At 45.7% G+C, this 27662-nt stretch overlaps 2 protein-coding genes across 4 annotated transcripts; both read right to left on the bottom strand.

The window, feature by feature from the left end:
• Window positions 1-65: 65 nt before the first annotated feature.
• Window positions 66-20495, bottom strand: LOC103822480 (endonuclease domain-containing 1 protein-like). Of its 3 annotated transcripts, none has more exons than XM_018922391.3 (5): window positions 20323-20495; window positions 15659-15939; window positions 6196-6337; window positions 3261-3576; window positions 66-2130 (listed from the first exon to the last, which is right to left on the bottom strand). In XM_018922391.3, the coding sequence occupies exons 4-5, from the start codon at window positions 3540-3542 to the stop codon at window positions 1585-1587; spliced, it is 828 nt and encodes a 275-aa protein (XP_018777936.2). In that variant the 5' UTR covers window positions 3543-3576; window positions 6196-6337; window positions 15659-15939; window positions 20323-20495; the 3' UTR covers window positions 66-1584. The 3 variants fall into 3 exon arrangements, with proteins under 3 accessions (XP_018777936.2, XP_018777937.2, XP_030094377.2); XM_018922392.3 differs by having other exon boundaries at window positions 6196-6312; XM_030238517.2 differs by lacking the exons at window positions 15659-15939; window positions 20323-20495 and adding an exon at window positions 15139-15278.
• LOC103822518 (endonuclease domain-containing 1 protein-like) lies at window positions 7605-15896 on the bottom strand. Its single transcript, XM_050985413.1, has 2 exons — window positions 15889-15896; window positions 7605-9177 (listed from the first exon to the last, which is right to left on the bottom strand). The coding sequence occupies exons 1-2, from the start codon at window positions 15894-15896 to the stop codon at window positions 8604-8606; spliced, it is 582 nt and encodes a 193-aa protein (XP_050841370.1). The 3' UTR covers window positions 7605-8603.
• Window positions 20496-27662: the final 7167 nt, after the last annotated feature.

Raw genomic sequence — 27662 nt, 5'->3', positions numbered from 1 at the left:
ACCCCCCCCTACCCCACCCAAGACTCCGAAATGTTCATGGTCAAAAGGAGCAACAAAAAACAATGTCAACTTCCATAAGGTTTTATTAGTAAATTACACACTTGGCATGGAAATTGTTATGTTAGTCCCTAAACTACTCTATAAGCAAGTGGCAGTGGGTATCCTTTTATATGTAAGTTTCCCTGACCTGAAGACAGGTTTCTCACTTCCTAATGGAACATAGATATCATGTGAAGTCTGCTCTCTCAGACCTCCCTGGAAATTATTCCCAAGTCTTTGGGAGCCTTGAGTTGTCTTGCTCCCTTCTACACTCCATTTGTCCCCCTCTATTCTGTTCTGGTGAGACCTCACTGTAGGGCTGCCTCCAGCTCTAGGATCCACAACAGGTGATAAAGCTGTTGGAGTGGAGTCTAGAGGAGGCCACAAGGATGCTCCAAGAGCTGAAGTACTTCTAGAGAGAGGATGAAAGAGCTGAGGGTGAGGGAGCCTGGAGAAAAGACTCTTTCTTGGGAGAATTTGGACGCCTTCCAGTGTCTAAACGGTTTTAAGAGAGAGGGACTTTGGACAAGGGGATGGAGTGATGGGATGAGAGAGAATAACTTTAAACTGAAAGCAGATGGGGTTAGATTAGATGTTAAGAAGAAATTCTTTACTGTGAATGTGGTGAGGCCCTGGCATAAGTTGTCCAGAGAAGCTGTGTCTGCTCCTTCCCTGGAAGTGTTCAAAGCCAGGTTGGACAGTGACATGGGCTGACTGCTTGGAGATGACCATGGCTACCCCAAGCTCCTGGCCTGTGGCAAGAGTGGCTGCTCCCTGTCTGCCCCTTGGGTCACTCTGCGTGGCAGTAAAGCAGGGCTGCCTTGCTTTCTAGCAAAGCTGCTCTGTGTAGCTGCTGCTAGAATCCCAAGTCAAGGAGTCCAGCGTGAAGGAAAAGAGAGGGATCACTTGTGTAGGCTCTCAAGAGACTTTAATCTGACAGGATCCAGGAACAAGCGACAGAGCTCTACAGGGTAACAGCATCTTAATTATGGGGGAGGGAACATAGGGAGGATACAAACTTGGATCAATGGAGAGACACCTGGGAAGGGGCACAAGGCAAGGTATACATCATGACATCCAGTGGGAGATAACAGGGGAGGAGAGCAGGCCAAGCAGACCAATAGGTATTCCAGGGATCCAGGATGGACACAGAAGTTTCTGGAAACAAAGGTGGGGTTTCTGTGATGGACAAGGGAGGAGGGCAGGGTCTCCCTGAGTGGCAGGGAAGACTCTGGAATAAGGGGTAGGTCTTTAGGTAGATGTACAGGAGAATGGGTGGACATAGCTCAGGGACAAACCAATATGCATGGGGGACAACTATAACAAATAATTTTGAACTTATAACACCACAATTTCATAACAAAGAAGCTCACTACCATGGGACAGGGCTTGGAGCCACCAGGGATAGTGGAAGGTGTCCCTGCCCATGGCTCAGGAGCTGAGACTAGAGGGATGATCTTTGAAATTCCTTCAAACCAAAAACTTTCTGTGATTTTATGACATGTGGCAAAAGCTCCTGAGCCTGTTTTATCCAGGATGTGAGGCTTATTCTCGGGGACAGTCACTGTCAAACAGGGAAACCTGTCCCCTCCCATACAGCTCAGTTAACGTGTCCTCCAGCTCTCCCAGTGTGAGGAGCTGAACCTGGTTCTTGTCATTCTCAGCGATTACTGCCCAAGCCTTTATGTAGTTGTTGTCCACCACACAGCAGGCAGCTGACCAGAGGTGGCTGGGTTTATTAACCCTCCCCTTGGCAATGTAGTTGTTCCCAGGCACAGCACCCACGATGACATAGGTAGTTTGACAGCCCTGGGTCCTCCTGATCATCGTTTGCTGCTCGTAGTTGTTCCAGGCACCGCCGTTGAGTTTCTCATCCTGGGGCACTATGTTGGTGAGGGTAAAGGTGGCCATTCTGCTGCTGTAGTCATCGTGGTGGCCATTGGGGTTCAAATGGCCCCGGTTCAAACCCGTCAGGTTCTTGTAGTCATGAAGGATAGCCTGGCTCTGGCTGAGTTTCTCTAGGGTGACATTGTATCGATTTAAGAGTGTCCACTCTTTTTCCATAGTTTTGGGATAAGTTGCGCCAATCAGCTTGGCAGGAAATAAAGAGAAAAAGGTGTTAGTATTGGGGATGAGCATAATTGAACAGATTTCCTTAGAGCAGAAGTCTCTTCTGAGTGTCAAGATCCTGTTTTTTGTCTGGTCTGGATGTGGTACAATACCAGATTAGTTGCTTGAGTTTCTATAAGGAACTCAAAGTGCAGTCAAACTGCAAATTTATTTTTGTTTCAGAAATTCATTTAACATTTAGTGCATTATATTTAGCTTTCCTTTGTAATGCTGCATGTGGGTTTCTTCTGTGGTTCATTTACACCTAAATCAATCCTGCCACTCTGTCCTTAGCAATGACATGAATTTCCTCTTTTTATGCCCGTTATTTCCTTGGCCTGTTTTCCTAAAGTTCTGAAGTTTGACTGAAAGGCATCTGGCAGATCTCTGTTGGTTTTGGAGTTCTGTCAGTCTGCTGGATCCTTCTGGACCAAGCCTGAAGCCAAAGGTGCTCAGGGGTCACTGCCCAGGGATGGAGATCAAACCCTTCTGAATGGACCAACACTGATGCTCCTCACTTGCACTGCCTGAAATGTCACTCCAGAGATCCCTCCCCAGTTAACCTGACCCTGTCATCTACAGTGCCTTTTCCCTCGAGGCTTTCTCCCTGGGCCACCTCACCCCCTTCTGAGTTTCTCCTCACTTCTCTAACACCACTCACAAAGCTTGTTTGATCCTCACTGGGAGAAGTTCTGCCAGGGATGCAGAACAGCTCAGGGCAAAGTGGGGATCAGATGCCAGCAGGATTGTTGGTCCCTCGTGTTTAGCCTCTCCTGGAGGCCTTTTCCCCATCACTTGGTCACCCAGCACAGCAGGGCACAGGGAGGGGAAGCATTTGACTTTGTCATGTTGTGCAAAGAAATGTGATTTGCTGTTCCTGTCAGGTGAAGGCAAAGAGCTGGGCACCTTTGGGATGTGATTCATCTCATGCTCCTGCTGATGTCTCAGATGCATCAGAGGAATCATGTGGTGCAGGTGTTTGGAGTTCAATGACAGGAATCCTGTCCAGTGGGTACATTTGCATGTGTAGTGGGTTGGAGCAAAATAGAAATGGTTATTTTAATATTGCTTTTAATGACTGGAGAGTGATGTGCTGTAAGAGAGACACTCACCTGAGGCTCAACTAGCCAAGTTTTAGGTCTTTTGCCAGGTCCAGGCTGGTAGATGTAAGCAGAGTAGACAGGAATACGCATCTTCCTGTCGTACAGGGTGGCAAAGTAATACTGGTTCTTGTAGCACTGGCAGATCCAGGCTGGGTTCTGTGGCTCCAGGGCTTCATTCGGGGGGGTTTCTCGGAAGAAAAACTGAGGACATGAAGTTTCAAAGGACTTCACCACCTCACTGTGTCCCAGCCAGAGGCAGCTGGCCAACACCTGCAGCAACAGCCACAGCATTGTGGAAGGACTTCAGTGAAGGGCTCTTGCTCCCCTGGAAGGAAAATGTAGAGAAGGACACTATGAGAGACCAAGCAGGGGGTAACTTCTGTCCTCATGCATGTGGAAAAATCATCATTGCTATAGGGTTGTGCAGGGAGATGACTGGGGATAAAAGGATAGTGGTAGAGAAGGTACAGGAGAAAATACAGTTTCTCCTCCCAGGATGAAACCTGGCCTCCCACACAGGACTAAGAAGGACTAAATCTAAGGTGGGCCTAAACAGCAGGTGGAGTGGAGTGGAGATACCATGGCCAGGCTCTGTCAAAACCCTTGCGGAGGAGACACCTTGGTGGCTTTATCTAGCTGATAATCCGCGTGACAACTGAAAACCGTGGGAGACAAATGAAGATGTCCTGCTGCTGAATCAGCAACCATGCAAAATTCCTCTCCTTGGACTAACTCACCTCCCCATTCCAAGGTTACTGCAGGTACCTTACTGAGATATCCACCCCCAAGGCATGAAAACCCGTCACTGAGAAAGATGTATGACTACATGCAAACACCGCCTAAATGTAAAGAAATAGTATAAAAGTGAATTAAAAATGGAGAGAAGTGATGGAAGACTCCATTGTAATATCTGGGGTCAATTGATGGGCTGAACTGCCTTCTCTCCCTTAGAGATGCCTATTGGGTAAGAATCCTACTTTATGCATGATGAATGATTACCTCAAGCCAGCTTTTGTTGGGATTAAAATTTCTTAGTATATTGTTCTGAATTAATATCGCACTTTGAATATCTCTTTGCAGTCAGATTCTTTCACTGGCAAGCCTCAAATGTCAACCTGTCACAGTTTTATTAATAGTGTTATTCTGTAAACAGTTAAAGTGAGTCCTTCAGGGGCACTGGCAATTTCTGGCAATGGGTAAAAGTGTGGAGACCCAGGAGGGTTTCTCTGGTTGGTGTGTGACCCTGAACAAGTCAGTCAAACCCTCCAACCCAGAGAACTGCTCAGTGTAGGGCCCCTACCACAGGACACAAACTGACTGAGAAGAGTTTTGGCTTTCATGTGGCAGCAACAGACTGAACACACGCTGAAGGTTTGAGCAAATCTCCCTCTTTCACATGAGAGTATGAAATCTAAAATAGGTTTTAGGTGCCCAGAGGAGGCAGCGGTGGGGGCATAGTCTGTCTGAGGGGTGTTCCAAACTCACACAATGCCTAAACAGCTCTCAGGCCAAAGTTATCATGGAACTGAGATATGGCACTGAGACAAGGTCACCTTTTCCAACATATTTCAGTTGAGCTCAGAGCTCAGCTTTTGCACTGGCACTGGAGAAAAAAATCCTTCAATGAAACAGGGCCGGGAAGCCCCTACTTCCAAACATGATCCAGTAGAATCACAGAAGATGCTGAGTTGGAATGGACCCATCAGGACCATTGGGTCCAACTTCTGGCCCTGCCCAGGACAGCCCCAGAAATCCCACCATGTTCCTGACGGTATTGTACAAACACATTTTGTACTCAGGCAGGTGTGGTGATATGACCACTTCCCAGGGGAGCCTGTTTCAGGGCTCAACCACCCTCTTCCTGATAAAAACCTCTTCCTGATATCCAGCTTAAATCTTCCCTGACTCAGTTTCAGGCAATTCTCACTCCCTCCTGCTCTCAGCACCTTCCCACAGCAGACACCTGCTGGGCATGGACTCTGCTCAGCCCCCTGCCATGCTTAGCTGGGCTTTAATCTCATGGGGCACTGGGCAGGCAAAGAACAGCAATGCTGCACTTCCTACAGGTCTCTGGCACCATCCAGGTTCACACAGACACTCAGCTCTTCCAGTCAGACCCAATACTGAACCCCAACTGATCCACCTGGGGTCCAGCCTCTCAGCTGACATTGGGGTATTAAGCTATGTATACCCTTGGCTCTGATGCAAGACATCTGGTCCTTTTTCTCTTTAGCAACCCTGGATCAGTAAGCTGGAAACTAAGAACAGGAACAACAAATGGTGACTTTTTATAGTACTCTGCAGAACATGCCCAAAGCTGCCCCAAGTCAAGCAGAGAAGTTCCTGAAAAGTCCTTTTGTATGACCCCCTCCACAAGCTTAAATAAGTATTTAACCAACTTAATGTCTATCTTAATATCAGATATATGGAAACCAGCCTACCGTGGGAAAGAGTGGCACAGGATTCTGCTCGCAGCCCCAAAGTGGCAGAGGAGTCTCAAATGCCTCTGCTGCAGTCTCAAACTGGCTGTTTCTATATGATCTCCAGGTAGGCAAAGTTGTTAGATTTCCCACAGTGTTTAGAAGGAGTTCGTCCAGGAGTTCAGCCACCTGTGTTTGTCCAGAGGCCTCTTGGAAGGTCATGGGTGGAGTTTTAGTGCTCAATAAACTCACCCCTCCTTCTTATTGAACAGTTTGATTTTAATTTTCCAGTTGACTTGGCCTGAAATTCTTTCCCAAATCATTCCTTCTGTCCTTGACTTCCTTTACAGAAAGCATTAAAGAGTTGCAGAATTCAGTGCCTGCATAAGCTCTCCTTGCTCCTTGGAGAGCAGATGTTGGAACTCAGCAACTCCAACCTAGGCTTTGCCCATATATATTTATTCCAAAGCTCAGGAAAGTCCTGAAATATTGGAGTAAATGGTGAGAAAGGAGCAGGAGCTTACCTTGAAGCAGAGTCTCAGAACAGGCAGCTGAATAGTTCCTTTCTTCTTCTCCCTGAAGAAATACTTGGCTGGTCCCTCAGGAGTTCCAGTGCAATATATACCTGGCAATAAATCTGCCTGTTGTGATAAACAGGAAATTTCACTGAAAAGAAAAGTTTCTGTTATTATTCAGATTTCTCCCAGGTTCTTGCAGCATCACGTGTCAGGAGAAAATAACTGGGTCTGGTGACTTATCTGTTCATTTCCTCATCCCCCATGAATGAGGACCTACATGTGTTTCTGTTCCTGGCAGAACAACTCTTGTGGCATTAGACTGACTGGCCTGTCTCTGAGTATATCCAGATGTTCACAGTCTGCTCTTCTGCAGCCTCTCAGAACACAATTAGTAGGGTCAGGGTGCATATTTTCCCTTGCCTGATTGCAAAGGCTTTGTAAGAGCCCTTATTCATGCATAGCCTTCTGCTGAGAAGGCTCTGGGAGACCTTAGAGCTCCTTCAGTACCTGAGAGTGTTTCACATGGAGAGGAGCTTTTGAGAAGGGTTTGGAGTGACCAGACAACAGGGAGCAGCTTTAAACTGACAGAAGGCAGAACTAGATTAGATGTTAGGATTACATTTTAGTCTCGAAAAGAGCAGGCTCAGGGCACTCTACAATTGCCTGAAAGGAGGTTGTAATGAGGTTGAAATTGGTCTCTTCTACCATGACAGTAGTGAGAGGACTAGAGGAAAAGGCTTTAAGATGAGACAGGGGAAATTCATATTAGATGTTAGAAAAAATACTTTCAACTGTCATGTCAGACAATGGAAAAGGTTGCCCGGAGAGGTGCCAGAGTCACCATCCCTGGAGGTGTTTCAGAGGCATTTGGATTTGGCACTAGGTAATATGGATTGTGGTCTAAGGTTTACAGTGGTAGTGCTGAGAGAGGATGGTCTGACAGGATGACCTTGGGGGTCTATTCCAACCTTGAATTCTGTCATTCAGTAATTCTGTGAAACCGATTCCTTCTTCTTTTTGGCTTCCCAAGTATTTCACAAGCTTGCTGTGGAGCACAGGGCATTTCTAGGTACTGCCAGGGGTAAAGGTCCCCAGGACAGCACAAGGAGGTGATGGAGGTGGGATTCATGGGGTTGGTCAATCACCCATAGTTCCAAAGCCTGGAAAGCTGAAACAGCTTTCCAGGGATGAGCAGGGATGAGCAGGGATGAGCAGGGATGAGGATGAGTGTGGTCTCAAGCCCCAGCCAGTGTGCAGAGGTCGGTGAGCGAGTCAGAGGCAGCCCCTGAGGTACTGGGATGTCTTTCAGCCTGAAATAGTGCTGATGTCCTGGGAACTGTGACATTATTGGTAGCAGAAATTTCAGCAAGAAGGAACTTGTGGTTTATACATGAGATGACCCTGCAAACCAGCACTGCAGAAAATAATTTTTATTGTGAACTACTCAGGAACTAAATGATCTGTCCTGTGATGATTGTTTGATTATGACATGGAATACATTGAATACATTGAATATATTGAATACATTTCCCCAAATCAGTTCCCTGCAATTTTGCAGAAAAGCTTCAGAAGCAGGGCAGAGAATTAAGGTATCCAAACAGTGCATCACAGAAATTTATCTTTGGCTGCACAAAGCTTCCTTTATATTTAATGCCTCATCCTGCCTGTCTGATACCACAGGTGCTGCTCTCAAGGTACAGTTTCAAAAGCAAGCAAACAAAAGCATGTCTCAGGAGCACAGAATCAATGAATTGTTGAGTGTGGGAGGGACCACTCAAAATCTTCTAGCCCATAACCTTGGTCAAGGAGGATCTTCTAGAGAAGGTTGTCCAGAATCTTGTCCTTGCACCTGGAGTGCTGTGTCCAGGTCCGGGGCCCACAGCATAAGAAAGACAAAAAATACGCTGGAGTGGAGTCCAGTGGACGTCACAAAGATATTTCAAGGTCTGGAACATCTCAGTTCTGGAGACAGGCTGAGACAGCTGAGTGTGTTCAGCCTTGACAAGAAAAGGCTGTGGAGAGAACTTCGATCCCCTTCCACTACCTAGAAGTTCATCAAGAGATCTGGAGAGGAATTTTGAACAAGGGCATGGAGTGACAGGACGAGAGGGAATGATTTCACACTGACAAAGGGCAGGGTTACATGAAATGTTAGGGAGAAATTCTATTCTGAGGGGGTGGTGGTGCCCTGTCACAGGGTGAGTAGAGAAGCTGTGGCTGCCCCATCCCTGGAAGTGTTCAAGGCCAGGTTGGATGGGGCTTGGAGCAACCTGGTGTAGTGGAAGGTATCACTGCACAGGAAAAGCGATGGAACGAGATGATCTTTGAAGTCCCATAAATCACAAAGCAATCTGTGATTCTAATGACATGTGGGAAAAGCTCATGAGCCTTTTCCACCCAGGATATAAGGTTTGTTAGGGGGGACAGGCACTGTGGAACAGAGAAACCTGTCCCCTCCCATAGCGCTGGGTCAAGTTGGTCTCCAGTTGTGCCCGTGTGAGGTTCTGCACCTGGTTCTTGTTGTTTTCAGCAATAACTGCCCAAGTATTCCTGATAGTGTTGGTCTGGCAGCAGGCAGCTGACCAGATATGGCTGGGTATGTTAACCCTCTTGTTGGAGATGTAGGTGTTCCCAGGCACAGCACCCGTGATCACATAGGTCATTGTACAGCCCTGGGTATTCTGAGCCATCATTTGGTTCTCGTAGTCTTTCCACTGGCCCTTGTTGAGTGTGCTGTTCTGGGGCACTATGTTGGTGAGGGTGAATGTGGCCCACTTGCTGTTGTTGCCACTTTGGTGGCCACTGGGGCTCAAGTGACCACGGTCCAAACCCTGGAGCTTGTTGTAGTCTTGGTTGATAGCCTGACTCTGGCCGATTTGCTGTGGAGTGATCTGGTATCGATTACTGACGGATGTCTCTGTATCTATATCCCTGGAATAAGTTGGGTTGATCAGCTTGACAGCGTAAGAAGAGGAAAAGGTATCAGTACTGAGGATTCATGTAATAAAACAGATTTCCATGGAGCAGAAGCCTCTGATGGTCAAGATCCCATATTTTTGTCATCTCAGTGCAGGAAAATGTATGAATCTGAGAGAAATCATACACATGACCCTCCTGCATGAATGCAAGAGCTTTAAAGAGCAAGTAGCTCAGAATCTGACTGCTCTCAGTTTGACTTGTGACCTTTGTGATCCAGCCTGCAGCCTGTGCTGGGAGCATGGATGCATGCATGACACAAGGAGCATTTCCCACTCCTAGGATTGAAAGGTGACTTTGGTGAGATACCTTCCCTGCCAAATCTGCTTCCCTTTCCTCCTGTCTCCACAGCCCAAATCTGCCCAGGGCTCTCCCGGGATCCCCTCACACCACACTGTGATTCTGTGATTTTATTGTGGTTGCTACAGGTGTACCCCAGTCATAGAACACCAGATATTGCCTCCTGTAATCCCATACACAGGGAGATGTGTCAGGAAATCAGTCCTGGAGCTGAGGTTTCCCTGGGAGGGCTGCAGCTTGTTCAAGGATGAATGGTTTTGCTCAGTAAGCAAAAAGATTTCAATGTGAATGGAATCTGTTGCAGAAGTGCTGAGAATGTGTCTCAGAGCTGATCTGGACCAGGGAGTATTTTCTGCAGCATCATTGATATGAAATTTAAAAACATCAGCTTCTGAGAGGAGCCTGTAATCCCAAAAGACTCCTCTGAAAACTAAATACTCCAAAAATGCCTCTGGAGAATGTTACCAAAATCAAAGGTTTTTCAGGTATCCTGTGTCCAGGGTCTAGGAACATAAGGCCAGTGATGGGTTTGGAGCATGGTGGTCTGGTGGCAAGTGGCCTGTCCCATGCAGGAGGTTTGGATTGAGATGGTACTTAAGGTTCCTTTCAACACAAACCACTCTATGATTCTATGATTCTACAAAGAGACCGAAGTTTTTATCCCTCCCTAATGTGGAGACAGCAGTGGTGCAAGACGAAATTAGTTGCTTGTGTTATTGTGAGTAACAAGTGCAAATGGTAATTTTTTCATAACTTCAATACCTTGTTGTTTATCATTAGGGAAGCATATTTAGCCTTCCTCTGGAACTGGACATTAGGATCCTGCACATTTTCACCAAACACCCTCCTCCTACTCTGCTCATAGAAAGGTCCTGAACTTCTTGTTCTTCTTTTCCTTAATTGGCCAGGCCTTTCTTACTGAAGTTTGTCTGAAGGACATTGGTGAGGGCTCTAGAGCTTGTGCAGTTCTGTCTGTCTGCTGGATCCTTCTGGACCAAGCCTGAGCCAAAGGTGCTCAGGGGTCTCTGTCCATGGATGGAGATCACACCCTTCTGAATGGACCAACAATGTGGCTCCTCACTTTGCACTGCCTGAAATGTCACTCCAGAAATCCCACCCCAGTTAAACTGACCCTCTCATCTCCAGTACCTTTTGCCTCGAGGTTTTGTCCCTGGGCCACATTAGCCCCTTCTGGGTTTCTCCTCACTTCTCTCACACCACTCACCAAAGCCTATTTGACTCTTCACTGGGAGCAGATTAGCTCTGCCAGGGATGCAGAACAGCTCAGGGCAAAGTAGGGATCAGATCCCAGCAGACTATTTGTCCCTCAAGTTTAGCCTCTCCTGGAGGCCTTTTCCCCTTCACTTGGTCACCCAGCACAGCAGGGCACAGGGAGGGGAAGCATTTGACTTTGTCATGTCATGCAAAGTAATCTGATTTGCTGTTCCTGTCAGGTGAAGGCAGAGAGCTGGGCACCTTTGGGATGTGATTCATCTCATGCTCCTGCTGATGTCTCAGATGCATCAGAGGAACCATGTGGTGCAAGGGTTTGGAGTTCAATAACAGGAATCCTGTTCAGTGTGTCCATTTGCATGTGTGTATGGAAGTGGGAGGAAAGAGAAAAGTTGGGTTGAATGCTGCTGCTCATCTCTGAGTAGCTGGAGGGTAATGTGCTGTAAGAGAGACACCCACATGGGGCTCAACAAACCATGATTTAGATCTGTTTCCAGGTCCAGGGTGGTAGATGTAAGCAGAGTACACTGGAATTCTCCTGTCTCTGTCGTACAGGGTGGCATAGTGATATGAGTTCCTGAAGTGCTGACAGATCCAGGCTGGGTTATTTGGATTCAGGGCATCATTTGGAGGGGTCCCTGCATAGAAGAACTGAGGACAACTTGTAAAGGAGTTCACCACCTCACTGTGTCCCAGCCAGAGGCAGCTGGCCAACACCTGCAGCCACAGCAGCCCCAGCATGGTGGCAGGATTTCAGTGAAGGGCTCTTGCTCCCCTGGAAGGCAAATGCAGAGGGAAACTCAGCTAGGAGAGCTGAAAATGGGCTGTGCAGGTGGGGCACAGCTGGCAGAGGAGCTGTCTATTCCCACTGCTCATTCAATGACAACTAAACTGGATTCATTTTCCTCCACTTACAAAACTCCAGGAATAGAGTAATAACATGTTTGTTGTTTTAACCAGATATGGTTATGAAGTAATGAATCTCTGAAAGAACTCCTGAGGTCTACGAGCTCATGGTTTTGCATTTCACTTTTTTTTAATAAAAATCTCTGCTCCAGTGCCTATTTACTGGATCTTCTCTGTCTTTCAAGTTAGTGTAGGCACTGCCTACATATTGCCCTGAGCTGTGTACTATTTGGAAGAGAGATGTTTAGTGAGCTCTGCTGCCCAATGATCCTGTGGTCTGTTCCATAAGAAAAACCTCCATTTCTTCTACTTGTAAAAAATTATGTTGGATCCTCCAGTCTTCTTACAGTTGTGAGATCAGAGATTCCTACATGAAGTACTTTTGGTAAGTTTTCCATATCATGGTAGAAAAACCCAAGAAACCCAAAAAAACCCAACAGCACCTTTTTAGTGAAATTGTTTTAAAGTCCAGACCTGGCTTCTCCCAGTGGATGTTCTCCTGATTTCTCCCTCAGTTTTCTTTGTATCAGATGGTAAATGCAGCAGTCCAACCTCATGGTAAAGCAGGGGAAGCTGGGAAGTAGGTGAGCAAACGCAGGGAAATGGAAACAGCTCTTATGACTGCAATAGTGGAAAGAGGGGGTTTTGAACCAGAGGGCAGTACTGTTTCTACTTTAATGACTGGACGTGGCACTCAGTGCCATGGTCTGGGTGACAAGGTGGTGACTAATCAAAGGTATGACTTGATGATCTTGGGCATCTTTTCCAACCTAAATGATGCTGTGATTCTACTGAAAAAAAATGTAGATGTCATCAAAATGAGATGTCATCAAAACCTTCTCCTGAGTTTTCAGTCCCTGTGGAAAAAGGAAGTGAATGGCTGAAGAGATACTAAGTACATGGAGGGCTGCAGGTCTTCAGGGAAAAGTAAATCACAGAACCAAATGCACATGAGAAAACAAAATTCAAGAAACAGGAATGTTGCTTGGATGGGTGGATTGAGGAGATTTGTGCTCTTCTGCCTGTTCTCCCATGGCCACAGGCAGGATCTGTGAGTGAGGACAGAGAGGGAGTGTGGACACCTGAAGGCCAGCACTCTTTACATCAGCCAGGATGGTGATACATGCAGGTGTCACCTTACATGCCAGGTATGTTCATAGAATCACAGAAAGAGTCATGGAATGGTTTGGATTGTGAGGGATCTTAGGCATCATCCATTTCCAAACCCCCTGTTTTGACACCTTCCACTAGACCAGGTTGCTCAAAATCCAATCCATCCTGGCCTAGAACACTTCCAGGGATGGGGCATTCACATGTTCACCTTTGCCAGATGTACAAATGAGAATGAGCTTCAAGTGATGGGTAAAACACTGACCCAATCAGACCAAAGATTCACAGAAAAGACAACAGCTGCTACTTCTGTTCTTCCCCTGTGTCCCAGAAGTGCCCCTAAAGCACCTCTGCTCTGCAGCTCTCCCTCAAGGAACATTTTCTATGTGAAAAAAAGACCCCTTGTCCAGAGCTATATGAAAAGTATCAATTTTATGGAGAAAAGTACAAGGAAAAGGTAAGGATATAAAAGCTTGACTATGTTACTAAATCCCTCCCCAAGGACAGCAGAGGTACATTATCCATTTTAAACTATTTTCCTCAAGCCTTTCTATGCAACACTCCAAATGCTGGCTCATGGCAATCCTTGAATTTTGGAGATAAATTATTCAATCCATTTTTTTCCTCACAAGGATCAACAGCTGTTTTAATATTGTACAGTTCAGCTGAAAAATTTGGTGTAGGATTTGGATATCTTTGGTTACATTAACTCCACCAGACCAAGTGCCATGGTCCCTGTGCATGCAGAGCAGGTAACACTGAGGTGACAGAAGGGTCACCTTCTTGCCACCAATGAATCACCACCCTGCTACTAACACTCACAGCTGAGAGCTGTCAGGCTCCCTGTGGTTACACTCTTTCAGTTTCTTTTGGCTTTGGAGACCAAATACCAGTATATTATTTTCACTTTCAGATCCTCACGTGGCAAAACTTCTGAACTGCATAGTTCAGAGAACAACCACCACCACCATTGTTCAGAACAACCACCACTGGAGGCTACAAGGCAGGTTTTGAGCCAGATAAGGGAGAAGGATGATAAGAAGCAGCCCCTGTGGAGGTAGGATGGTGTTTTTATCATGGCAGTTGTACTCCCTTAAACAAATGGCTCAGCTGTAGAATTCCCACACCTTGCCCTTGGGGAAGGTCACATTCACACCTGAGGGTTTTCATCCCTTCCCATGGGCCATAACAGCCTTAACTTCCCTGATGTGAGAGGCAGCTGAGAAGAGGTCATAAACCATCAAAGAGCCCCTGAAATGTCCCCAGACTCATTCCTAATGCCTTCTACCAAAGGACTGAAACCTCCCCCCCAGGTGAGGTCGCTGGGTATTCCCACCCAGGATGAACATATTTTAACTCACTGGACTTTTTGTTTGGGGGCTTTTCCCCCCACACCCAATGGATCAAGACTGTGACCATCACTTCAACCAACAGACATCAAAATAGCAATAAAATAACAATAAAATATAAATAATTTAATAAAAATAATTTAATATAAAATAAATAACAATAAAATCTTGTTCCTGGATCCATGGGAGGTGAGGTCTTTCTACTCTTATCCTTTCTTTCTTTCTTTCCTTTATATATTTCCTTAAGTGATTTTTAATGGATATGTAAATCTATATATGGATATGGATATATATGGATATATATGGATATATATATAGATATATATGGATATATATGGATATATATGGATATATATGGAGATATATATATATATATATATATATATCTATATATATATATATATATATATATATATGGATATATATTATGGAGATATATATACAGGTATACTATATGGATATAGTATGGATTTTTATAAAGATAATACTACTGACCAAAATGACTACTGACCTTCTTTTCCATTGCAACCAAATTGTTCTAAAACAAACCCATATATGTATATATTCTTAAAAAACACTGGTCATTCAGTGTTGTTTCATTCTACTCCACCCCAAAGGATCTATTAACAAGAACCTGGATTACCCTTTTCTTCTGGTCTCTCACATTCTGCAGTTGTTCCTCAGGTAAAGTGGAAGTCCCACCATATTAATGCTACTCTGGAGCCTGAATTCTGAAATTGTGGAATTTTATTTCCACCATGCAGTGATAACTACATACTTCCTCATAAGCTATAGCAGCAATCATAACTGCATTTCAATTTCAGTCACATTTTGGTCTGTATAGAAATGAATCCATGCTGTAGTTTCATACAGATACATTCTTAGGAGGATAAAATACCTTTACTTATTAATACAACCTGCTTATAAAGCCTGCTTTGATTTTTCTTTTCCTGGAAAATGTTTGTATATTAGGATTTCACCATGTATGTGGACTCCCAAATGCTGTTGAGATTTGGCTGCTTTGAAGTTGCTCTCAGATATGCTACCAAGGTGGTCTGAGGGAGGGAGCACTCACCTTTAGAAAGGGATTCACACCTTGTGAAAGGGATTCAGACGTGTTGAGTCTGGCCAAAGGGAGACTGAAGGGCAGCCCAACAGCTGCCTGCAGCTACTCAAAAGTCGAGAACACCAAAGCTGAGCTCTTTGTGGCAGAGCCAGGCACTGTAACAAAGGGCAGCACCCACAGACTTGCTTGGGAGGTTGCACAGCAGGATAAAAATTGCCTCTAGGCACCTACTACAGCCCTGGAACAGGTTGTTGGGAAATGACAAGTGACGAATTGCAGAGGTGACTCAAGGCTCAGCCGGATGAAAACACAGCTGAATTAGAGTCCTGTGGCTGATGTTGCCAAACAGCATTTCTTTGATCCTGTGGTAGAGATATATCCCATCTTCTTCCCATCCCACCCCACCCTGGCCTGCCGCACTCAAATATTGCCTGGAAAATTATGTTGACACAGGCCAAATCCTCTGGTCCTGAAAGTTGCACTTTTAAGTCTTTCTATAGCCCAAAGTCATAAAAAACACACCACTTACCTCATAGAGCCAGGAGGAGGACACACTTCCAGAATCCTGGTTCAGACTCTTCTGGGGAAAAGACAGCAGCTAGATGAGACCCCGGCCACTCATCTCTTTCCTTAAGGAGAGGCTGATCTTTTTCAACAGTGTCTGCACCAATGTGGTTCCTCTGCTAGCCATCCCCACACTCCAATGAATGCAAGCTTTGCTACTGCACATTAGTTATGCCGAGGGTAATTAGCAGTTACGTCGACATGGTTTCCAGTTTGACTGCTGGCTGACTCCACGTGGAAATGAGGCTGTTGATTGCAAGAGGAAATATGTCAGACCAAGCTTCAGAGGAAGAGCCTTGTTGCTCATGAGGAAGAGCAGCCCTTGTGCTCAGGGGCTGTGCCTTTGGTCATCTCTGCTGGGCTTGGCATCCCCTGGAGCCCGTGGATGTGGCATGGAAGGGAGGGTCAGCTATGTGCAGTGGGCAATGCTGATCAACCTTCACCTCTGAATGTGTCACTCAGAGCTCTCTGCCTCCAGCCAGAAAAGATGTGATATTGCTGTGTTGTAGGAGGTGACAGACTCGAATCCTGACTTAATCAAGAACATGTCCTCATTATAATGAGTTCACAAGAAACTGACCCTTGAGGACAGACTAACACAAACAAACAGCTGTAGGAAGTCGCTCCTGGCTCACCCCATCTAAATGACTTGTAGTCCCAGGAGCTCTGGTTTTGGTTAAGCAGGATTCACCCTGTTTAAGGGCTGGTTCTCAGCACCACCTGTAGAGTAGATACAGGAGGAATATCTACATTTCCAGCTCACATCTGGAAGATGAAGGGAATTACACTCTAAAAGGGTTTCTTCCTCTCTGATGACCATGAGGCTTCACAGAGGGATAAGTTCTGACTTACACCTCCAACATTACGTTAGCTGAGTCCCACTTTATGTTGCTATCTCTGAATCCATGATTACGCTTATTTAGCCAAAGCATAACAGAAAAATACAAAAACCATCCATTTCCAAAGCCCTTTTCTTCTGGACAGACCTCCAGAGCAAACAGCCTCTCCTCATTCATTTTCTTGATGTGTCAATCCGGCAGGAATTTCAGGGGAGTTTTGTAACCTGTGTGGGAGGATGTTTTCTTGAGAGCACAACAAACAAATAACTAGCATAGGAAGGAACAGGAGGGAAGGATGCACTTCATGCAATTCAGTCTGAGAGTTCTCAGACCAAGATGTTTTACGTGATTGTGGAAGACAACAGAGGGTAAGGAACAGAGATTACTTTTCTTACTTCCTGGAAGGGTTAGCTGTGTGTTTTAAGCCTTACTCAAGCCCAAAAGAGCAGATACAAGATCACCTGGTTTAAAAATGAGCTCATGCTAAACTGGCCATGAACTAAATGCAAATTTGGGTTCTTGAGAAGTGAAGTCAAAAGTTTTTTGTGCAGGTGACTTGCTCTGAGTCAGACCTCCTGCTGGAATAAGAACCAGCTCATGGATGCAATGAAGCATGCTCCTCTTCCATCTCAAACAGGTGACCAGTGATGCTTCCTTTGCATCTGAAGGGACCAGTGATGCTTCCTTTGTGACTTGGTTTTCTGCTGCAGATACCATTTCATGGGACATGGCCATTGCCAATGGGATGTGTGAGAAAATCCTGAGTCTGAATGCTATGGATGCCCGATTCGATGTTCCTTTTCACTCAGAAAGATCCAGAGAACAAGATTATGGTAAAAATTTGCCTCTGTCCATAACAAGCATCTGTTGAAATTTTAGATGGGTATTTCCAGCACTAGGTCAACAAGATATGAGTCACAAAATATGGTAAGCAAACTCAGAATTTCCTTTGTTTTGTGGGATTCTGCACTGATGTGGTTCTGAAAGTGTTGTACATGGGCAGCATCTAATTTCCCAAGTAGGAGGGAGAGGAACGGGAACATGGAGGGTGGATGGGTTTGCAGGGGTAACTTGGAACAGGATGAGAAAACCAGCCATAAGAATGGGCAAATGCTTCAGTGATGAGCCAAGATTTTCCTCAAACCAAACCAGACAGGAACCTATCAGGGAAAAGCAGAAATCTGCATGTAGCCAGCTCAGACCTCACCTCAGCCAGCTCTTGGACAAATAAGGCACTTCCCTAGAACACAACCTTCCCACCAGGGGCTGACTGCCAGGACTCAGCTCTCAGTGAGGGATATTTTCTGGGGCAGAGAAGGCAGCTGATGAGGTTAGGGAAGTGCTGGGCAGCAGTACCCACAGCCCAGCTATGGGTCTAAGGAGAAGTTGTTTCATTCTTGAGAAACAAAAGCATCTGCTGTCACAAGTGAGAAAATCAGCCCAGCAAAACTGGTTTACAGGAGATGAATTTGAAATACAGACTGGCTGATAAGAGGCAGATCCCATAACAATGACATTTTGAAGGGCTTTTGAGGTGTTTGTGCTGGTTTAACCTCTGGGGTTAGACCACACCTGGTTGCCCTCATTGGAGCTCTTGGTTGCCTTAGTAGAAAAAATCAGATTCACCAGTTCTGCTACAGGCTGTTGTGCCTGGATAATGCAAGAGCAAATGTTACCATCATAATTTGGGTGTGGGGAAGCCTAAACCAGAAATCCATCAACCTCTAGGTGGAGGTACTGAATGCAAAGAGATGGATTTGATCCAACTGTCCTGTGGGAAACCTTGTAGACAACATGAAGCTCAGGATGGAGCCAATCTTGAGCAGTCTGATCTAGCATTGATGGTAGATCTGCTGCAAGGATCTTAATGATCTTAGAGGTCTTTTCCAGCCTAAATGATTATGTGGTCCTAAAAAAATACCTTTCTGGTTACAGAGGTTGGTGCAGAGGTTTCACCTCTGAGAATGGTGGGGAGAAGGAGTCAGTGTGAGCCAAGTCCAGCCTCAAATGTCAAAAGGCAAATCTTTATGCAGCCATTGGTTTTGTGAAAAAAAAAAAAAAAAGTGCAGTTATTCAAAATAATACCAAAATGCAGGTCAACATGGGCAAAGCTGGAGCAATAAGAAGATTGAAAATACCAGCTTTAGCACTCAATTTCTATGTGCTGGTTCTTGTTTTTCAGTCAGCTGCAGATCAAAATCACAGAAATCAGCACAAAATGCAATGGTTGATACTTTTATGGGTTTTTTAACAACTGTTTCTTATAAATACAGAGCTGTTATCATCAGCCCCAACAGGGTATCCTGGGAGTCTGTACTACAGGAAACACAGTGCTGAGAACATCACCCTTTCTTTGCATACCACTCTCACACTTGTTCCTGAGTATTATAATCATAGAATTACATAAGGGTTTGGATTTAAAGGGAACTTCAAGATCATCTCATTCCAATCCCCTTCCATGGGCAGGGATACCTTTGACAAGATGAGATTTCTCCAAGCCCCATCCATCCTGGCCTTGGACACTTCCAGGGATCCAGGGGCAGCCACAGCTTCTCTGGGTAACCTGTGCCATGACCTCAGAACCCTCACAGGGAAAATTTTCTTCCCAATATCCCAGTTAAGCCTGCCCTCTGGCAGTGGGAAGCCATTCTCCCTTGTCTTGTGCCTCCAGGCCCTTGTCCAGCACCCCCTTCCAGCTCTCTTGGAGCCCCTTTAGGCACTGGAAGGAACTCTGAGGTCTTCCTGGAGCCTTCACTTCTCCATACTGAACACTCCCAACTCTCAGACTGTCTCCAGAGCAGAGGTGTTCCAGCCCTCCATCCATGCCCTGTGGATGCATTATTTGGAGTGCACGATGAGATTAGTGGCACAAACTTGCCATTAAAGTCCATGCAATTATTTAATATCAGCCTTCCAAAGCATAGTTTTTCTTCAGGATTAAAACAGGGAACCCCCGTCTTTATTGTAACCTAGGGCAACTGCTCAGCCAGCTTATTCCAGTACAGAGCTCTGCTCTCCTAAAGATCACAGGTGCCATGCAGCTACTTGGGCATTATCTTTTAGTGCTTTTACCATGAAGTCTTCTGCTAATTTGAGACTCTTTCTCTCTGTGTTATATTGTCTATTGAACTTTGGGTTTTACTCTTGGAAATCACTCAAATGTTCAGAAAACAGAGGAACAGACATAAAGGTATTATTTACTCTCAAACTACTCCTTCATTCTCCAAATTATTTTCATTTAGCATCTATTCAGGCAGTTCATCTTTAAAAGGCTGCATGTTTTTTATCCTCAGTCATCCAAACAAAGTTACCTGTAGAAACAACCAGTCCCAAAGACAAGCAAAGAACATTTACTAAGGGCAGGTAAAAAGGCCCAACTTTTATTGGTTTGTCTGCCAGAGACTGACTTTGCTGTAGAAGACAAATTTCAGTGTGTTACAAACACTGCAATTAATATTTTTCAATTTCAATTTTGCAATTAGTTGTAATAAAGTTAGATGATTTTACTGTTAAGCTTTGAGAAAAAATAATATGCCAGTATGGAGAATTTCTTTGTCTCCTTTCTGCCTGGTGATGTTCAAGGGCAAAACACACAAGGTACAAAAACTCCAGACATTTTTTTTGCCTAACTATGTTCTTTGAAGAAACCTCATCATGAAAGTCCCGTCTTCCCAACCCCAAAGCTGACAGGCTTTCAGGAACTGACACCAGCAATAAAACACAAGGCAATCAAGTTTTACTTTCAAAAAGCCCCAGCTATTTTTACTAGATATATTTCACTCCATCCTACCCAGAGCGCTGCAAAGATGTCACACGGAGAAGGAACAGAGCCAGGCCGCCACATCATGTTCTGCACTGTGCTGAGATGAGGAAGAGGCTGGGAAAGAGGCTTTCCTGGAGCCAGGGATGTTTTTTGGCCATTTATTTTTAAGGAGAAGCAGAAGAGTGTCAACAACCCTGGCACAGGAAGGAGGTTGCCTGTGCTAGACCGTGCTCAGCGACTTTGCGCAGGAAGTGGCGCAACTCCTCCCCGAACACAGCGGCTGCTGAGACCACAGCACCCTGGTTTTGGCTGGGGAGTGACACTGTTAGGAAAATGAATCTACAAACACCAGAGGTTTATGTCCAAAAAGGAGACAGAGGAGTCCTTTCTGGCTTTATTCGAGTAAGGGAGAGGCCATGGGGTGATCCCCTGGGATCTCTCAAATTTTTGGAGGACACAGCCTTCCTTTTATCCCAGTTTCCTGGCTGCATTTCCCTTCTCTCCTTCTCCATTGGCTGAGGTACTTGAGAGGTTCAGACTTCTTGATACCCTTGATACCGAAGATTTCCCCAAAATTTCTCTCTAAAGTATAACCCTCCCTTTTAATTTTTAATTCTTATGGAATTTAGGGGTTTTTTCTTCCATATTGTTTCTTTCATCTCTCAATGTCTAATTTTATCAGCAAACCTAAAGTTTATTTGTAAAAGCAAATATCTTCTTCTATGCATCAATCAGTGGAATCCTTCCCATTGTTTCTTTTATCTTCCAGAGCTAGTTTTATCTACCAGCAGACCCACAGCTTGTTTGTAAAGACAAATCCACTATTCCTCTCAACATGAGCCCCATGAAGCAGCTGTATGGGATCCTTGCCTTGAAGCAGAAAACCTCTTTATCTTTGCTTTGAGCCACTCTCCAGCCAGCAAGACTTTGGCTGGCAAAGCACGATGGTGTGCACTCAACTTGTGAACACAAGCAAAATTCTTTGTGAGAAATGTCAGGCTTGGTCTTCCTTTGGCTTGTCTCTGCTATTATGAACAACACCCTGCCAGCTGCAGGGTGGGAGCCAGGGTTTCCTGAGCTCTGACCTCAGCTTTCATGGGTGCTTGCCAAAGGACCATTGCAAACTCCTAAATCCTCTGCCTCAGCTTCCCTACCTTGATATGACCAACATGAAACACTTGGGAGCTTGTGAGTGTCCCAAATGGCACAGCAGATTGCCCTGGAAAGGGCACTTGGTTCACCACCAACCTCCAGAAAGATTCAATCCAGAATACACCAATCCTGGCAGCTGCCCATCCCTTCAACTCACAAAAAACTCTTTATTGTAGACTCCACCACATGCCTGGGCAGCACACCCTTACCTGCATTACCTAACTGCATTGGCTGCCCTTACTGCTGGATTATTATTTTATTCCTATTGTAAATCCTAAACATGTTAGTTACTGACATTGCTGAAAGGTTGATTTAACATTCTGTCCATCAGCCCATCAAGGAGGAGGAGGTCAGCATTATTATAAACTTATTTAGGTTGGAAAAGCCTTCTAAGATCACCAAGTCCAAATGCTAACCCAGCACTGCCAAGGCCACCACTAAACCTCATCCCCAAATGCCACATTTACACATCTTTCAAGTCCTTCCAGGGATGGTGACTCCACCACTGCCCTGGACAGCCTGACCAACACTTGACAACCCTTTCAGTGAATAAATTTTTTGCTAATATCCAATATAAACCTCCCCAGCTGGCACAATTTGAGGCCATTTCCTGTACTACAATTGGTGATTCAGTCTACAAATTCACCCTTTATTTCAGGTACTAAAATCTGCTCTTTCCATTAGTCAATAGTTCTATGACTAACCATAATTTTTCTTCTTTAAAGATGTTTTGGAAGAGTTTTGAAATTCAGATTTGCAAATGCTTATAGCTGAACACACATATGCCTGTCCTCTTGACTTGTTCCTAACATAAAATAAATTATAAGAACTCAAGGTCAGAGTTCTCTAAAGTGAAGGAAAGAAGCATCACTACAGGTCATATGAATCTCAAGCTCTTGACTGACCTCAGCTTCAGGGTGGCATAAAGCAGGAACCAGGTCAGAGATGAGCCTCCTTATGTTGAGCTTACTGGGACTAAATGAGGAAGGCCAAACACAGCTCACACCTGATCTGGGGCAATGGAAAATCCCTTTTTATGTGCTTTGACCATCATCATATGACCAGGAGTGGTCTGAATGTGCTGGTCAGTGCACAGGGTGGTTATGGATGGGGTCATCTACAAAGCAGAGAGTACCCAGGAGCAGGAGATGCCTTCACCTTGCCTGTCACAGGGACTCCTCTGCAATGTTTAAAAACAGCTGCTAGAAATTGAATTGAGGAATTTGAGCAGGGTGAGAAAATGCTTTCACATGAAGAAAGAGGGGAAGTCATGCTTGTTTTTAGAAATAAAGGGTTGGAAGGAAAAGATGGACCCCAGAACCTGGGAGGATGAACTTCATTTAATTCCAGAACAACTGCTGAGGCCACCTTTCTGCAAGCACCTATAAAGTAGCAAGAGAGAGAGGGTTTGTAAAGACCAAATTTTCTCAGACCAGTCAGATTTCTTCTTGTGAGCTGGTAGCAGACCTTGTGGGTAAGGGAGAGACAGATGATTTCAAATTGCTTCTTTTTATAAAGACTTTGGATCATGTCTCCCATGGCAGTGTTTGAGAGACCAGAGGCTGACACAGGGATGGAATACCTGCGGGTCTCGGAATCTCTGTGGTCAGAGTGATCCCAAGATGTGTCACAAAGTCTCTTTTCCCAGCCCAGCAGTCGAAGAAGGAGTCAGAACTCTTCTATTCTCATTCTCAAGGTTTTTATTGTTTCTTATCTATAAATTTTTTTCTCCTGGCCTGCTGAGGTCTGTCCAGCAGGTCAGACAGAGGCACTCTGACCACCTCAGAGGCAGTGTCATCTTTTATACTAAAAGCTATGTGTACATTATTTACCATAACTTCCCAATACCTATCACCTGTGTTACTGAGTTTCTACTCTAAACCAATCTAAAAGTGCCAGCATCACCCAGAAGATGGAGGCCAGGAAGAAGAAGGAAAAAGGACAAGGCACACCCAAATTCCTCCATCTTGGGACCCTGAGCCCCCATTCTAAAAACCTCAAAAATCTGTTTTTCACCCCATGACAAACTAGCTATTATTCTACCTAAACTTTCTTGACTTGTAATTCTTCACATAAAGGTTGGTAATTGTTTTTTCCAAGGGCTAAATCAAAGGCACAGGGGTCTTGGGCTCTGTATCAAGGTCTCTGAGCCCCCCAGGCAGAGGCTCAAGCCCTCCAGGGCAGCCAGAGGATTTTCCTCTGAAACCTGAACTCCTGTTGGTGGTCAATGGCAACTCAACTCCCCAGAGCAAATACTGGCCAAGGATGGGAAGTGGAGGGAAGTTTTCTTTCCCGTGTTTTTTGTGCTGCAAGGAGCTCTGGCCATGAAAGGGAAGCTTGGTGACTGGGAGCATGTGGGGTCACCAGCACGGATGCAAAAAGGAAAAGCAGAAGTTGAGAAGGTCAGATTTCTTACACTTGAGTTCAGAAGAACCAGAATGTTCCCTTCTAAAAAGATGCCTGGGTGCAGCCAGGGGCCAGGAGCAGGATGGTACCTCAGTCAAGGGTTCTCCAGCAGCTCACTGGGCATTATTCCCAGTTACTTCCTACAAGACAGAGCCCTGCTTGGTGTGGGGTGAGATCAGGAGATGGCTTTGCCAGGCTGCTTCAAATTCCTAATCCCTCTTGGGAGCAATCTCAGTGTGACCCTGTCCCTTTGGGAGGATGCCACCAAAGGGAGAGAGCAGCAGTTTTATGTGGGTACTGTGGGGTGGATAAAGCCTTGTGGGACCAGAAAAAAAGCCATAATTCCTGGAGATGGGAGATGAACTGGCAGGCAAGCATTAGCCCTGCAGCCTCTTGGCATGCTGAGTGATGTTTTCCATCATTCCATGCTGTCAGGTTTCTCCTGCAGCAGTGCCAGTGATGGACAAATCCATGCAACACCTGCAACAACTCCCCAGCCAGGCCCACTGGCCAGCCCCAAAGAGACATCTCCCCTCCAAACAGCTTTTTGGCCAGAAATTCACTTCCTTTCAAGAGACCTGACAGAGAAGAAGGCTGAATGCCTGCCCTCAAGTTTTGCCCCAGTGTGCTCAGCACTGCATCCTCTGGACTCCAGAGTGACGTTGAGAGGTACCAGGGGATGACTGGGGTCCTGAGTCAGGGCAGGATCTGGGGCTGGTTGTCCATGATCACCCATGTCTATATCATGAGTCTATAGGTTTTTGTCTGGCTTCACAGTATGTGCTTAAATATAATCGACTGTAACTGCAGCTACTGATACAAATCAGCATTTGTGCATGGAAGAGCTTCAACTGCAGCTCTTCACCTGGAAAATCACCCATTGGACTAATTTTCCTTGCACTTTCCCCCATGTGAAAATGATGTTGGAGCAGACTTGCTGTCCCTACTTTGCACTGTGTCCATCAGCAGAGTCCTGGCTGAATCTTCACATTTTTTTACAGAATCACAGATCTTTAATGATGGAAGGGAAGTCTTGAGATCACCCTCCCTGCCTGCCTACAGCAGGCTACACAGAGAACATCCAGGTGGGGCTGGAATATCTCTAGAGAGGGAGACTCCACACCCTCCCTGGGCAGCCTTTTCCCAGTGCAACCCTCACTGTAAAGGAGTTCTTCCTCATGTTGAGATGGAACTTTTGTTTTAGTGTATGGCCATTGCTCCTTGTCCTGTCACTGGGCACCACTGAGAAGAGGCTAGCACCATCCCCTTGACACCCACCTTTATATTTTTAGGTATTGGTGACATCTTAGACTTGCAAAGTCCTCCTGATCCACTCTGGGTAACAGGAGACAAGGACAGGAGAACCTAGCTGTCCTGATAAGGAGCAGAAGATAAAAAAAAAAAAACCATTACTGAATCCAGCTCTTACAGCTGCATGTCAAACTTCACATGTTCAGTAGAGCTGAATATGTGAATGCAGCTACTTAATTCTGCTGTTAATGGCAGCCCAAGAAACCTTGGTAAAAAGAGGAAAACAGCCAACAAAAGAAGCTACTGCATCAGATGAGTGGCAAACCCAACAAGTCCATGTCAGGAGTGAATCTGTGCCCTTGAAACTCACAGAATGGTTCTGTACCTGGGGTAATGTCATAAAGGACCAGCTCCACAGGCACCATAAAAATGGAGAAAACGTCCCAGAGCACAGCTTGTGGGAGCAGAGGATGTGTTATCACCCAGATGATGAGGTCTGTCTCTAGGCTGAACTCAATCCAATGGAAAAGCTGTCCCTACCAACTCTGCTGGCCTGTCCCATGGTCCATGGCTTCAGAAGGAACAGGTGACTAGTGACACAGCCATTGTACAAGCTGGTCTTTCTGGCTTTTAGGGTCAATTACAGGTTGATTTAACCTTTACTGGGAGGTCCAGCTACAAGGGAACACAAAGCCATCAGTGGTGCTGGAAAGTACCCATAGTCATGGCATTCCATGGCATTTATTTCCACTGTGTGGGACTTCGAGTTTTGGTAGGAACCTTAAGCATTGATTTGCTCTTTCTAGGCCTTGATTTAGACTTCAAGTGTTTGGTTTGGCTGGTGACTGGGGCCACTTAAGCAGGCTGAAGCAGCCCTTGCCACGTGCCCATCTGTCCAGGAGTTTGTCAGCTCACAGGTCACCACAGAACCAGTTTTCAACCAGCTCCTTCTCAAACAGCAAATCTGAAAGAAAGAAATAATCATTAAAAAAAAAAAAAAAAAAGAAAGAAGAAAAAGGAGCAGCTGCACTTGTTTTTGCTGCAGGAAGTTCTCTGGTGGGGAGAAAACTTTCTTTTAAAAACAAGGCATTCGTTAGCACTTCTTGTTCTTCACAATTGCCTTCAGGTCATCACAATATCGCAGCTTTTTTGCACCCATCACCCAGCCTGCTGTTGCTCCAGTGGACGGTGATCCCCCCAGGAGTTCCAGTGTCCTCCACTCCTTGGGAACAAAACAAAAAATTCAACACTGTTTTTACCTTGCAGTCATTTTTTTTTGCCTCTGTCCTCCCAAGTGAGCCATTTTGTGTGTCTCCTTCCTCACCCAAATCACTCCTGCTGGCAGTAATTTTTAGCTGTTGAGCTCAAGATCTAATATCAACTAATATTTTATCTCCTGTTTCCAAACCAGCACTTTATAGCAGACAAACAAACCTATTTCCTCATTGCAATGATTTTTTATGTACCATACGCCATCTCTGCAGGAGAGATGGCATTGAGAAAAATAGCAAGTTAACCTGTATTGTATGAAGTTGGCAGAGAGACACAGCCCTGTGCTGGCCAAAGCAGCAAGTCCTGGCATTTCCACGCTCCATGACCTGCACAGGGAGAACCACAATGACTGAGGCTTGTACTGACACGGGCAGAAGTCTGTCAGCAAGAGTTGTTATTGAACTAAGCTCTGGCAGCTGCTGGTGAATAGGTCGACTTTGCATCAAAAATCTCTCAGGAGCAGTAGAAAACAGAAGAAATTTACAGGATGCATTTGCTTCCAAATATGCCAGGAAATTATCCTGATCTGCAGCTGACAAATGCTTGGGGGAAGGTTTCCCCAGAGATGTGGATGGGTTGAAGGTGGGTTGTGGCCAAGGCCATGTTAGAGCTCAGGGTGTAAGTGGATCCAAGCCCAGCATGCAAGGAGAGGAGGGGAATCCTCCAAATCTCCAGGGGCGAAGGGGGAAATGACTATTTTGACTGCTCATCTTCATAAATGAGAAAATCTCCAGGTCCCAGAGCAGCTGGTTTGGAGATCAGCCTTGTCTGTAGGTGGTGTGGCTTCCATGAGTGGGTGCTGCACATTCCCCAGGGTCCACAGACCGGCAGAACCACCAACACAACTTGGTCACCTGCCATGATCATCCTTACATGGTTATCTCTTCATGGTCATCCCAATGATCATCCCTTCATGGTCATCCCTCCAGGGTCATCCTTACCTCATCATCCCTCCATGGTCATCCCCCCATGGTCATCCCTCCATGGTCATCTCCCCATGGTCAGCTCTCCAGGGTCATCCTTACCTCATCATCCCCCGATGGTCACCCCTCTAAGGGCAATCTGGGGCCCTGTCCCCTTCCTGCCACCTCGTGCCTCCTCCACCTTTGCCCCCAGACCCCCTTAAACCATCCCAGGAGGATGACAGCTCCAAGCAGGGTGGTGGCAGGGGGATGCCCTGCTCGATGAGCTGTCCCCAGTGTCCCCAGGAGCACTGCCACCTTCTCGGCAGAGCAAACGGTGCTCAAAGTCCCCAGCCAGCCCTGCTGGCCCCGACCCTGCATTAT

This window comes from Serinus canaria, chromosome 1A, assembly GCF_022539315.1.
Source record: "Serinus canaria isolate serCan28SL12 chromosome 1A, serCan2020, whole genome shotgun sequence".
NCBI classification, from domain to species: Eukaryota; Metazoa; Chordata; class Aves; order Passeriformes; family Fringillidae; genus Serinus; species Serinus canaria.
This window is presented reverse-complemented; position numbering and strand designations above follow the sequence as displayed.

Coding starts and splice junctions, on each gene's coding strand:
- LOC103822480 (XM_018922391.3), bottom strand. CDS start 3,542: ATGCTGTGGCTGTTGCTGCAGGTGTTGGCCAGCTGCCTCTGGCTGGGA. Junction 2,131..3,260: donor CTTGGCTAGTTGAGCCTCAG/GTGAGTGTCTCT, acceptor TTTCCTGCCAAG/CTGATTGGCGCAACTTATCC.